This window comes from Theropithecus gelada, chromosome 16 (genome assembly GCF_003255815.1).
Source record: "Theropithecus gelada isolate Dixy chromosome 16, Tgel_1.0, whole genome shotgun sequence".
NCBI classification, from domain to species: domain Eukaryota; kingdom Metazoa; phylum Chordata; class Mammalia; order Primates; family Cercopithecidae; genus Theropithecus; species Theropithecus gelada.
Genome location: NC_037684.1, coordinates 50745507 through 50758933, shown reverse-complemented (window position 1 = coordinate 50758933; position 13427 = coordinate 50745507). Strand labels below are relative to the sequence as shown.

The 13427-nt window shown below is 55.7% G+C and overlaps 1 protein-coding gene across 10 annotated transcripts in view; it reads right to left on the bottom strand.

Annotated features, from left to right (window-relative positions):
* The window catches only part of SEPT9 (septin 9), a 215635-nt gene that overhangs the window by 89051 nt on the left and 113157 nt on the right, over positions 1 to 13427 (bottom strand). For 9 of the 10 annotated variants that reach the window (XM_025362716.1, XM_025362720.1, XM_025362721.1 and 6 more), the window contains one exon: positions 10058 to 10702. In XM_025362716.1, coding sequence (XP_025218501.1) covers positions 10058 to 10702 — 645 coding nt within the window. Of the gene's footprint in view, positions 1 to 7644; positions 7717 to 10057; positions 10703 to 13427 lie in introns of those variants that run through there. The other variant, XM_025362726.1, reaches the window with a different exon arrangement.

Genomic DNA, 13427 nt, shown 5'->3' with positions numbered 1-13427 from the left:
TGCTGTGTATCCAGGCAATACCATCTACCTCTACCTCGCTGCTGAACCCAATTCCAATGAATTCATGATTCCAACATGTAAAAATGAAACCACAGAAGTACTAGAAGAAAACGTGGGTGAAATTCTTTCCCATAATTTCAGAACGCAGGAGACCTCTAAACAGGACATGAATTCCAAAAGCTAAAAGGGAAAGCAGAGACTTGACAACATCAGGATTACAGGATTAAAATGTTCTGTGTGGAAGAACATCCCAGAAATAAAATCAAAAATAGGCAGCTGGGGACAAGACACTCATACCTGCTGTGATAAAGATGTACAAATAACTTTTTTTTTTTTTTTTTTTTTTTTAAAGACAGGATCTCACTCTCACCCAGGCTGAAATTCAGTGGTACGATCACAGCTCCCAGCAGCCTCAAACTCCCAGACTCAAATGATCCTCCCACACCAGCCTCCCAGGTAGCTGGGACTACAGGAGCACCACCTCACCCAGCTAATTTTTGCAGAGATGTGATTTTGCCATGTTACCCAGGCTGGTCTCAAACTCCTAAGCTCAAGCGATCCGCCCACTTCAGCCTCCCAAAGTGCTGGGATTACAGGTGTGAGCCACCACGCCTGGCTTACAAAGAACTCTTTTTAAAACATTTCAACAAGGAAAGGATGAACCATCCAAATGAAAAGAGAACACAGGACCCTGGTCTGTAACATACGAAGAGATAATCCCTCTCGCTTGACCGAGATGCACAAAATAAAACACCAATTGGAAAGCGTCTGGCCCTCAGCCAGGGGTGAGGGGCATAGGACCTCCCTGCTGGACCATCACTGCACAGGGCCCAGCAGACAGTTGAGCAGGCCGGCGAGGGGAGGGGTCCTAAAAAATTCTAGTAACCACTTTAGAGGCCAACTCAGGAACAAGGATTGATTTTTTTTTTTTTTTTTGATACGGAGTCTTGCTGTGTCAGCCAGGCTGGAGTGCAATGGCGCAATCTTGGCTCACTGCAACCTCCACCTCTTGGATTCAAGTAAATCTCCTGCCTTAGCCTCCTGAGTAGCTGAGATTACAGGCACAAGTCACCATGCCCAGCTAATTTTTGTATTTTTAGTAGAGATGGGGGTTTCACCATGTTGGCCAGGCTGGTGTTGAACTCCTGACCTCAGGTGATCAGCCCATCTAGGCCTCCCAAAGTGCTGGGATTACAAGCGTGAGCCACTGTGCCCGGCAGATCAAAACTTAAATGCACACATCCTTGACACAGAAATTCACTCTTAAGGGCTCATCCTAGTCATGTGTGCACATGTACAAGTGTGAGAACATCTGTTGCAGCCTCTCAATCACAGTAGGAAGCTGGACAAGCCTGGCAGCACCATGGGACATCTGATGATACAAGCATGAAAAGGAACGTGCTACTTTGGGAGGCCAAGGCAGGCAGATCTCGAGGTCAGGAGTTCAAGACCAGCCTGGCCAACATGGTGAAACCCCGTTTCTACTAAAAATACAAAAATTAGCCAGGCAGGGTGGTGGGCACCTGTAATTCCAGCTACTTGGGAGGCTGAGGCAGGAGAATTGCTTAAAACCGGAAGACGGAGGTTTCATTGAGCCCAGGGAGCCCATATGGCACCACTGCACTCCAGCCTGGTCAACGGTCCGGTCACAAAAAAAAAAGTAACATGCTACATCTACAAGTGGCAACAGTGTTGTCAAATGGAAAAAAATAAAAGCTGGTTGCAGAAGTCTGATTTCCTTTGTGTTCTTGAAAAGTCTAAATTTACACATTGACTTTTTTTACACAAGCCCTGAATGACTCTGCACAAATAAAATTCAGAAGAATGCCACACCCAGCTGTCAACATGGCCACCCCTTGGGAAAGAGTTGGGGAATGGGAGAGAAAAACTTCCTTTCGAAATTTCATGTGATCTTCATTTTTTATCTAAGAATGACTGGGCATTGTTTTTTGTTTTTTTTGTGTGTGTGTTTTTTTTTTTTTTCCAGGTGGAGTCTTGTTCCGTCACCCAGGCTGGACTGCACTAGCACAATCTCAGCTCACTGAAACCTCCACCTCCTGGGTTTAGGCGATTCTCCTGCCTCAGCCTCCCTCCCAAGCAGCTGGGACTACAGGCACCTGTCCCCACGCCCGGTCGTGCATTGCTTTTTAGGATGAAGAAAGGGAAAGGTCACAGGGAGAATGGGAGCCAGAACACAGAGCAGGGCTTCTAAACACCAGCTTGAGGGCGGGGCGGGCGGGAGAGACACGGGGCGACGCCACCGGCCTGAAATCTAGGGATGGTATGAGATGCTGCCCGGGGGCTTCAGACAAGGCCTGCCTGCTGATTAAATCAGGGTTGGGTTCGGCTTTTGTTTATATGCTTGTTTAACACGATCCCCCAGGCACTCCAGCCCTGCTTGCGAATTATCACTGTTCACTCTCACCACGCTGCACAGGAAGAATTGTGCCCACTTCCACACTGAGAAAACGACCAGAGAGGAAAGCCCCTAGGCAGGGCAGGGGCGGCAGCCCAGGCAGTGTGAGCGTGTGAGCGCAGAGCCGGCGCTCCTCTGCCTTTTCCCCACACACAAGTGGGCAAGGCATTACAGGCATCTACATTGTCACCCCTGCGGGCCATTTTGGAAGGCGGGAGATGGAATCAGTGATCTCCAGGGCCATTTCCAGTTCCAGGTTTCAGACTGGGGCGGTGGAGCGGAATCGAGCTTGACCCGTGACTGTGGACAAATCACTTTCCCCCTCACCTGCACTGGATGAGACCAGGAATCTCCACTCTGGGTTCCTTAAGAGTCCCGGGGCTCCACAGAGGACACCCAGTAGTGGGATGGGGGGACAGGGTTGGGGGAGCTCCATGCCTCAGAGTATCTCCACTTTAACCCCTTCCTGGGCTCAGTGTTTGGAGAGAACGGGAAGGAAGCTCAGCCCTGGCCATGGGCTACTCTAGCCTGTCAGTTACAGCCCAGCCCCCAGGAGCCCCCTTGGACTGCAGGAGAGAGAGTCACTTATCGCACCTACAGAAAACCCCAGAGAGGGAGTGGAGTCCAACCGAGGAAGCGCCTCCCGGCAGCTCTCAGACATGAGGTCCCAGGTGACACAGTGTGTCAGGGTGGACCACACGGCATCCTCCCAGGCTGTCTGCTGGAATCCAGGGTCTGGTTAGGGGCTGCCCACACTTCGGGGCCCCGGGCGGGGAGTCTGAGTGCACTCCTGCAGGGTTGAATGTGCCCTCTGTCCACACCGCACAGAGCATGGCTGTCTGGCCGGGGCGCGCCCCTCCGGACAGGCTCGCCATTGTGCAGACCCTCAATCCCAGCAGCTGTCCCAGGCCTGGGAGGCTGCGGGTGCAGACACAGCTCCTCTCTCTTCTGGCAGCTGCTCTGGCTTCCTGGGACAAGTGCTGAGAGGAGGCCTCCCCCACTGCCATGTGTCTGGGGGCTGGGGCTCCATCCTGGGGCCAGGCTGAGTGGTCAGGGCCACAGAGCTACAGGGGACGGAGTGGAGACACCACCCCCAGTGCCTGCCTCCTGGCCCCACCCTTCCCCGCAGCTGCCCACTCTATTTAAGGTATTCCACAGCTGCTCGGCACCCGCTGCATTCCCAGACCAGCCCTCCTTTCCTCTCACCACTGCAGGGTACTTGGCAGGCAGCTAAGCAGGCCACCAGGGGAAGGGTTCTCTTCCTGGGCCCTGCAGCCAGGCTCTGTTCTCTGGCCCCACCCCGTCCCACCATGAAGGAGACACACCTGGCCTGGCCGCTCCTCCTCCATTGATCCTCCTGTTCCCCCAGCACATGGGGGACTTCCTGCTCTAGACCTAGGTCTGAGAGGCTCGGAGAAGGACGGTACTTGTTCTTAGAAGGGGAAAGAGAAAGAGACCCAATCCCAAAGTAAAAGGGGACCTGGGTGCCCTCTGGAAGCAGCTCAGGAAAATGGGAGGAGGTGGGAGCAGCGGGACCTTCTGAGTAAGGCAGCCCGGCAGGAATATCGGTGCCTTCTGGACACCCGGCTTTCGCCCCTCCAGAAGCAGAAGCACACAGCCCCACACAGAAAAATCCTGCAGGCTCAGGACCCCAGGCATGACACGATCCAAACTCACTGCTTCATCAGACACCAGTGAGTCCCTTGACGCTTACCAAGGCCCCCTGCCTTACACCTGGTACTGGACGAACCTGTAGACCCCGCCTCAGGGAGTCCACAGTCCAGGGACAGGCTCAGAGCCTATGTGGGGTGTCCTGTAAACATGGGGCCAGGAGCCGGGCTGTCTAGGGGGCCCTTCCTCCCTAAATCACGGCAGTCACGGTCTCCCCAATTTCACAGTCCCTGATCCCCACCAGGAACTTCTGGGGCCTAGTAGGTGTTCCTCCCTTGCAGGCTGATGCCCACCCTCCCCACCCCCGACTCAGGCTCAGCTCTGACCCCACTTTCCCCAAAGCCACCTCTTCAATGCTCTGCGTTGGGTGGTTCCAGGGAGCCCTGGGCTTTGATTAACCCTATACTCAATGCTGTACTGGCAGCCCTGCTGTCTGAGCTGAGATTGCTCCCTGTTCTGTCCCCGGAACACAGGGCCTGGTGCGGACCAAGTATGCGAAGAGCCACGCCCACCATCATCGGCTTCGGGGGCCTGACTCCCAGCTCCCTCAACGCTCCACCCACACGACAAAGATTTCCAGACCCTCTGGGTCACAGGAAAACTACTGAGACATGCTGCCATATCTACCCCGCCCCAATTTTACACCCATGGTCACAGCGGCCCCAGCACCACCGTGGACTCCCTTCTTGGTTCTTGGGGTAGGTGGATACATGAGAGCTCAGCCCCCAGCCACCTCTGCAGATGCCTCTTTGACAAATCAAGAAATTGAGGCTGGGAGGGGTGAAGTGATGGTTCAGAACCAGTTGGCTCATGGGGCAGAGCCGGGACATGCCCAGAACTGAGCTGGGCACCGGGCCTGGCCTCCCTCTTGCCCCCAGTGAGTATCCCAAGAAGGCAGAGAACCAGACCCACGGACGAGCACTGAGCACCTGCCTTATAAGGCAGCTCTGGAGAAACTTGGCTGGTGTGGCTGAGGAGCCAGAGGGGAGTAACTCTGGTGGGGGGGCTCTGAGCCAGCGGCCAGCCCTTGCAGTCTCAGTCCTGGGTGCTGCGGCCCAGCCTCGCCCCATCCAGAGGCACCCATGTGGGGGGCAGGGAAAGAGCAGGGATCCGGGAGAGGAGGCAAGGCCTTCCCCACCCAGAGCCTGAGAGGACCAGGGATGACCCCAAAGGACGAGGGTCCTGTGGGAGGACAGCAAGGAGGGTGCCAAGTTCAAGGGCAGGGCCAGAGCCTCAGAAACCGAGAATCCACCGCACCAGCATAAAGCTCAGACCTCACCAGGCCCTGGGGCGGAGGAGCAGGCAGGGAGGCCTCTGCCCTCTGCAGCTCCTCTCTTCCTCTCCCTCCCCTTCAACCATCTAGGTGCCGACACTCCTTCCTGAAATGCTGACCCCTTCCAGAACCCCCACACTGAAGCTGACACCCACCCACTGAGCCCTCCAGCACGACCTCCAGAGGAGACACCAGGTGCCCTGGGGGTAAAGTTGACCAGGAAAGTTTCTACTTGGTCCCTAGGGATGTCCCAAGGGGGTCACTACATCTCTGCAAGAACCACAAAAAAAGCCATCCCCCATCTCACCACCAGTGGCTCACTCCTTCAGCATAATTTCACGGCATACCTATTATGTCCAACTCACTTACTTGGTATCTTACGGGATTTCTTTTTTTTTTGTTTGAGACAGGGTCTCACACTGTCCCTAAGCTGGAGTGCAGTGGCACAATCTCAGTTCACTGCAGCCTCAGCCTCCCGTGCTTAGGTGATCCACCTCAGCCTCCTGGGTAGCTGGGACTACAAGCGCGTGCTACCGCGCCTGGCTAAGTTTTTGTATTTTTTTGTAAAGACGGGGTTTCTCTATGTTGCCCAGGCTGGTCCCAAACTCCTGGGCTCAAGCAATCTGCCTGCCTCGGCCTCCCAAAGTGCTGGATTTACAGGCATGAACCACTGCACCCGGCCTCTTACAGGATTCTTTGTAAAAAACCAAGACAGACTGGGCACGGTGGTTCACACCTGTAATCCCAGCACTTTGGGAGTCCTGGGAAGCCGAGGCAGGTAGGTCACAAGGTCAGGAGTTTGAGACCAGCCTGGCCAATATGGTGAAACTCTGTCTCTACTAAAAATACAAAAGTTAGCCAGGAGTGGTAGCCCGCGCTAATAGTCCCAGCTACTCGGGAGGCTGAGGCAGAAAAATCGCTTGAACCTGGGAGGCAGAGCTTGCAGTAAGCCGAGATCACACCACTGCACTCCAGCCCGGGCGATAGAATGAGACTCCGTCTCAAAAAAAAAAAGAGAAGCAGAGGTCAGGGTTCAGGAGATCAGGGCAAAGGGGTTGTGAGGAAAGGCAATAGAATGAGATTCCGTCTCAAAAAAAAAAAAAAAAAAAAAAAGAGAAGCAGAGGTCAGGGTTCAGGAGGTCAGGGCAAAGGGGTTGTGAGACCAAGGAAAGACCAAAGCAGGAGAAGCTGGGAAGCAGAGAGGTGTGAGCTGAGCAGGAGAGTGAATCAACCATGGCGGGGCCTACGGTGAGTGAGCAGGGAAGGCTCAGGATGGGAAGAGATCTCAGCAGTGCTGTGCTTTGGGGAAGTCAGTCTGGGAGCAATTCAGCTGGGCCCCAGGAGACCCTGCCCTGTGCCCGCGGCTCTGGGGTGGAGACAAACCACAGCATAGACGCCCTCCCGCAGGCAGAAGCCAAGGGGCTGGGCATCTGCTGAGAGGGCACGGAAACTCCCTCCCTGATCCCTTTCCCTATGGTGCCAGCTGGATCCCTGGTGCTCAGGGTTCAGAGGGGCCATGGAGATTGGTCAGAGCTGTGCATATGGGGGCTCAGGGAGCTCCCAGCCCAGCCCACATGGAGGGGCAGAAGGGGATGGGCCTGCTGGACCTGCAGGAAAGATGGGCAGGAAGCCGAGTTGGAGAGAACTGGATGTGTGTCCAGAACGGTTGTGACACAGAGAGGAAGAACGGAGAAGCAAGCAGGTGGTGCCTCAGAGGAAGAGCTAGTGGGGCTCAGGCCTGGGTCCCCCAAGAAGCCACTCTCATTGGATTTCAAGAGTATCCCTCCATGGGGAAGGCCTTGCCCTCATCTCTCCCTACCTTTCCTCCACCCGGACTTGCTTAGGCCCTCAGGACCGTCAGCCCAGCCCACGGACCTCTCCACGCGGGCTGGACTCCCACCTGCACAGGTCCCCATCGGGAGATGGCCGGGTCTGGGATGCTGATGGTTTTCTCTCATGCCCCGGCTCCAACACGTGCATCCTATTCCATGTTGAAAGCCACCGTTCCCCACAGAGCACCAGGCTCCTGCCAGCTCTGAACGCTGCTGCCTCCACGTGGCCTGCCTTTCTCTCCCCTTCCTGGCCTGATGACATTGCACTTCCACTGCTGGGGAAGCTCCCTGGGCACTCCTTGTGTCCCAGCCATCCTGCTCACGGCTCAGTGAGCTCCAGAAAGCAGAGCCTGCAGGATGTGTCCCTGGGTCTGGCTCCCAGTGCAGTCTCTGGCACAATTTAGGGGCTGAGCTGTGTCTGCCCTTGTACATCCCCATGGACATCCCCCAACCCGTCTCCCAGAGCCAGGACCATGTCTCTGTGCATCCAGCACCAGCCGTCACCAAGATTTAGACGGCCCAGTGACAACCGCCTCCCCAGCCACATCCTGTTTGACTCAGCTGAGTGTGAACACATCAACCCAGGAGGTGGGTGTATCCGGCACGTCAAACAAAGGTCCTGCACCAACAGAAGGCTGGGGAGGAAACAGCCTCCTGCCACTCTGCAAACTGCCCGTCCCTTTGGCCTGACACCATGCCACTGGCAGCCACTGTCACTGAGTCTGGGCGGCTGGGGCAGAGTCAAGCTTAAGAGAGATGGGAGAGGGAACACAGACTCTCACACTGAGGGCTGGAAAGGACATTCCAAGGCCCACTAGCCTCTGGCTACTCAGTGTGTTCCGATGCCCCCTCTGTAGGAAATGCAGAGTCCCAGGCCTCAGACCTGCCGAGACCAATGTGTGCTCCACATGCCCGTGAAAGCATGAGGAGCACTGGTCTCCCCCTGACCCACACCCTCTCCAGGCCCCACGTCCTCCCAGCCCCCAAGCCCACTGACCACTTGAGAACTCTCATTCAAAAAGAAAAACCAAAAAGGGGTTGGATGGCTCATGCCTATAATCCCAGCACTTTGGGAGGCCGAGGCAGGAGGCTCATTTGAACCCAGGAGTTTGAGACCAGCCTGGGCAACTTAGTGAAAACCTGTCTCTACAAAAAATTTTAAAATTTAGCCAGGCATGGTGGCGTGCAACCTGTGGTCCTAGGTACTTGGGAGGCTGAGGTTGGGGGATCACTTGAGCCCAGGAGGCAGAGGTTGCAGTGAGCAGTGATCACACCACTGCACTCCAGCCTGGAGGACAGAGAAAGACCTTGTGTCAAAAAAGTCAAAGAAGATGGAAAGTAGGGACTTAGAGAGATGTGGAAGCAACACAAGGGTCCACCGATGGAGGAACAGCTACACAACACAGGTGCATCACACAACAGAATATTATTTGGCCTTTAAAAGGAAGGAAATTCTGCCCCATACTACAGCATGACGGATGAACCTTCAGGACGTCATGCTGAGTGAAATGAGCCAGACACAAAATGGGCCATTATTGTATTTTTCCACTCACACAAGGTTCCTAGAGTGGTCAAATAAGTTCACAATAAAGACAGAAAATAGAATGGTGGCTGCCAGCAGCTGAGGGAGGGGCATGGTGAGCTTGTCTAACGAGGACAAAGCTCATTCAGGGAGGATGAAAAGGGTCCCGGAGATGGACAGCGGTGGCAACTGCAAAACACTGTGAATGTGCTGAATGCCACGAAACGTACACTGCAAAGTGGCTAAAACTGCACATTGTATGTTGTGTATTTCACAATTAGAAATGAGAAGAAAAAGGTAAATCAAAAACCCAGACTTTGCTGTTCGTCCAGCCCTAAGAAGGCTCACTGAACATAGTATACTGAGTTCGGATCCTGTGCCCAGAATCGGACCCGGCTCTAGAGGGGCTTCTAACCCAGCTGGCACCTTAACATAGCCCCATGGAGCCACGATCCCTGCTGGGGCCAGGGGGCACGCTTCTGAGAAGAGAGCCAACTATGTCCCACAGCCTGGCAGTTCCGAACAGGCCCTGCGTCCCACAGGACTGGCACCAATCCCCTGCCCGTAAGCTCCACGTCAGCACAGCTCTGGGCTTGAGCCCTCCCAGGACACTGCTGGAGCCCATGGCCTCTCTCCTCTCACCAGAAGGGCACCCCCAAATAAAACTGTGTGCAGCTATCACAGAGTCCCCTGGTCCAGGAACCCCTTCCCAGTGCCCTGAGAGTTTTGTCCTGCAGACTAAGATGCTCCTCATGTTCCCCTCCCTCTGCCACAACCATCCCTCCTGGGGGAGGAGGAGCAGGTCATGAGCTCCGATGCAAGCCTCGGGAGGCATACGTCCCTCCTCCCTGCCCCAAGCCCTCGGACTCTGCTGGGCACATCCAGGCAGCCTGCAATTCCTCAAGCAGGAGTCACCGGAATGTGACAGCCCTTCCAGGGGTCTCAACCCCACCCTGTCCCACACCCCTGCATGAGCCTGCCCTGGTTCCTGCATGGCTCCTCATTCTCCAAGTCTCCCAGGCCCTCCAGGGACACACAGCAGACAGAGGTCCTACCAAGGCCCATGGTGACCAATAAAGGAGGCTCTTGAAACCCAGAGAATCTTTCCAAACTCTCACTCAAGTCCCACTTGGAGCATCCTGGCATGTTCCCATCAGGCAGAGAGAGCCACAGCCACCTCTCCTGAGCTTGCAGACTCCCACCCCCATGCATTCCATTCTTTCTGGGTCTCCAGGGTAGCATCCCCCACCCATATCCAGCTTCTTCCTCCAAGATTCTGTGGCAAAGCCAGCAACCAGGTCCCCATCACCACCGCATCCAAGACCCAGTGCTCTGCGACTCACCCTCCTGGCTCCGGGGTGCAGCCTCAGCCACAGGGGCCTGGGGCTTGGGCTCCAGCCTGCTCTGCAACTGAGACACGGGGGCGGGCTCTGAATTCTCCAGGGTCTGGGCTGGGCTGGGGGCGGCGAGCGCCTCAGCAGGCTTGGGCATCTGGATCTCCACCCTCTTGGGGGCTGCGTCGGTGGCAGGGGCAGTGGGCACCTCGGGGATCTTGGAGGCGGGGGGCTCCATCCTCCGGTGGGCTGACTCCTGGGGTTTGACGAGGGTGATCTCCGTCCTCCGAGGAGCCGGCTCTGGCGTCTTGTGGCCCAACACCTCAGCCCTCTTGAGCCCAAATCGGGACGGCCCGATGGCCCCGGCGTTCTCCACCTGCTTGGATGAGATGTCAATGGACAGCTCGGTGCGCCGGGACACCGGCTCAGCCGCCTTGGGGCCCGAGAGCTCCACCCTCCGCAGGGATGCCTTGGGGGAGCGCTGGCTTAGGGAGTCCACATGGCGGGCCGAGGGCTCTGAGTTCTTCACGCCCAGGTCCTGGAATTTCTGGGTGGAGCTGGCCACAGTGGCTCGGAGTAGGGGAGTCTGGACCCTCCGGGGTGGGGTGGAGTTGGGTGTCTCAACCTCCTCGACCTCAAAAGATCTCTTCAAGGCTGAAAAATAAAGAGAGGGAGTACAATTGGTGAGTGGACGGCTCAGGAACACTCCGGCATGTTTCCTGCTAAGGAGCAGCAGAGGAAGGCAGGCAATGCTGCGCTGAGGGCCCCGGGGCTCTTCCTGTCCTTCACATCTCAGCAAGCAGAAGGGACAGCCTCATCCTAAGACACCCACAGCAAGCGAAAGGGACAGCCCCATCCTAGGAGACCTGTCATGAGTTCTGGGGCAGAGATGCAGGCTGGAGCAGGAAGACGCTGCCCATCATGTCTGGCCATGGCCACGGTGCAAACCACACAGCCTCCCCCTCCAGCTACATCTACACAGGAACGTTCTAGTTCCAGAGAAGACTTTTATTTCCTTTTTTTTTTTTTTTTTTTTTGAGATGGAGTCTTGATCGGTTGCCCTGGCTGGAGTGCAATGGCACCTCCTGGGTTCAAGCAATTCTCCTACCTCAGCCTCCCCAGTAGCTGGGATTATAGGCACGGGCCACCATGCCTGGCTAATTTTTGTATTTTTAGTAGAGACGGGGTTTCACCATGTTGGTCAGTCTGGTCTCAGCCTCCTGACCTCAAGTGATCCACCCACCTCAGCCTCCCAAAGTGCTGGGATTACAGGCGTGAGCCACCACGCCCGGCCTTGATTTCCTTCTTGTCGCAGCTGTTTTTATCCCTCCTCACCTCCAGCCAAGGCACACACCCAGACACCAGCAGCAAACACCTCTACCACCAGCCACAGTGGGGGACACACCTCCAACAATAAGTGACCACAACTGTAACCAATCAGAACCACAGTGAGGAGGAAACCCCATCAAAGACACCAAGAGTGGACACTGGAGCTTTCAGTGCTGGCGAGGCGCCGGGCTTACCGCGCTCATCACATCTACAGCCGCTCAACCCTGGGACGTAAAGAATACCAATACCCCCAGTACAGATGGGGAAAGTGAGGCACGGGGTAGACCAAAGCCAGACTGTACATCAGGCTGATACCAGAGCCCAAGGTTCTAACCACTTGGTTGTCCGGCTCCCCCAGCTTAGTCCACAGGAACCAACTTTCTCAGTCATCAGCCTCTCCTGCATCTTCCCATCCAATACTTCAAACCCATGCAGTGATGCCAACCACCCAGCTCCCACCCTGCAGCCATCCTGCCTCTTGGAGGCACCAGAGTCTGCTCCCTCGGAGGCAGTGGGGATGGTACCTGGGAAGCTGCCACCTCCACAGTCCCCACAACCGCACTCCAAATGAGAGCCAGCTGCTCCTGGTTATTAGGGCCAGAGCAGGGAGGGGCCCACATGGCAGGCACATTCACCAGCTCCTTCCCTAGGCCAGGCTCCCAGCACAGCTCCCCCAGCACAGCCCCCCTGGAGACCCACAGTGCCTTCCGCAGGCGCTCCCTGCCTCACCAGGCCAGAGTCCAGGTCTCATAGGATCCCACCACTGCCTCCCCTGCCCACAGGAAAAGGGATGACAGCTGGTCCCCAGCCCCTAACAATAGCTCTCCAGGACCATTTCAGTGCCTTCCCCTCACCTGTCTCTCTTCCTCCAAATGCACGCTGGCACTGGGGAGGGGAAGAGGAAGCCCAACCCCCTAATCCTGGCTGCTTCAGCTGCCAGCTCCCTGGGCAAGGCACTCCTGTGGGCGCCCTCTCTAAGCCATGGGCACCTCTCCTTCTTGGTGGACACAGATAAAATCCTGGGTCACTAAGCTCAGCCTCCACCAGAAGCTGGGCAAGGAGCCGCGTGGACTCCAGGGAACTCTCAGTTGTCCCAGGCCCTGTCTCAGCTCCACCACTGCCCTAGAGGATATGGGCCTGGCGTGGCCAGAGCTGTTCACTTCTCAAGAGAGTAGAAATCTGGATCTTTATATGATATCTCCTGATCCTTAAATGCTGGCATAAAACAAAACAAGCCCTTTTTAAAACACCAAGCAGCCTGGCTGACATGGTGAAACCCCACTTTACTAAAAGTAAAAAATTAACTGGGCACGGTGACGCTCATCTATAGTCCCAGCTGCTCGGGAGGCTGAGGCAGAAGAATCGCTTGAACCCAGGAGGCAGAGGTTGCAAAGCTGAGATCATGTCACTGCACTCGGCCTGAGCGAGAGAGTGAGACTCTTGTCTCCAAAAACTAAAACTAAAAATAAAATAAAACACCACAGGGCCAAACAAAATCAAATCCACAGGCTGTATTCGCTTGTGGGTCCAGCCATGACCTCTGACTGATCGCATGGCTGCAGGGCAGCAGGATCCTGAGCCCCAGGATCAGGGGTGTGCCAGGTATGGGCTCCCACCACGGTGCCACTCCACCCCTCTGCCACTGCATGCAAACTGCTGGCTCTGTTCAGATTCTGCAGAAGCCCCAGGGCTCCAAGGGAAGATTGAATGTCCACTTCTACCAGCCAGAAAGCCCAGAGTTCAATGCCCAGAACTGAATGTCATAAGATGGGCTTACCTAGCTCATTACATCTACACCCGCTTAAACCTGGGCTGTAAAGGATATTATTACCCCCCATACAGATGGGGAAAGTGAGGCATGGGGTAGACACAGAGCCAGACTGTACATTGGGCTGATGCCAGAAAGTGCAAAGCTTAATGCCTGGGTCCTCGTGTGGTTCCCAGGGCCTCCCACGGTCCTCTGATCTGCCCCCTGCCTCCTGAGCACTGTACAAACTGTCCCCACATGGTGTGCCGCTGTCTTATGGGCGTTGTAGAGCAGAGGCCGGCT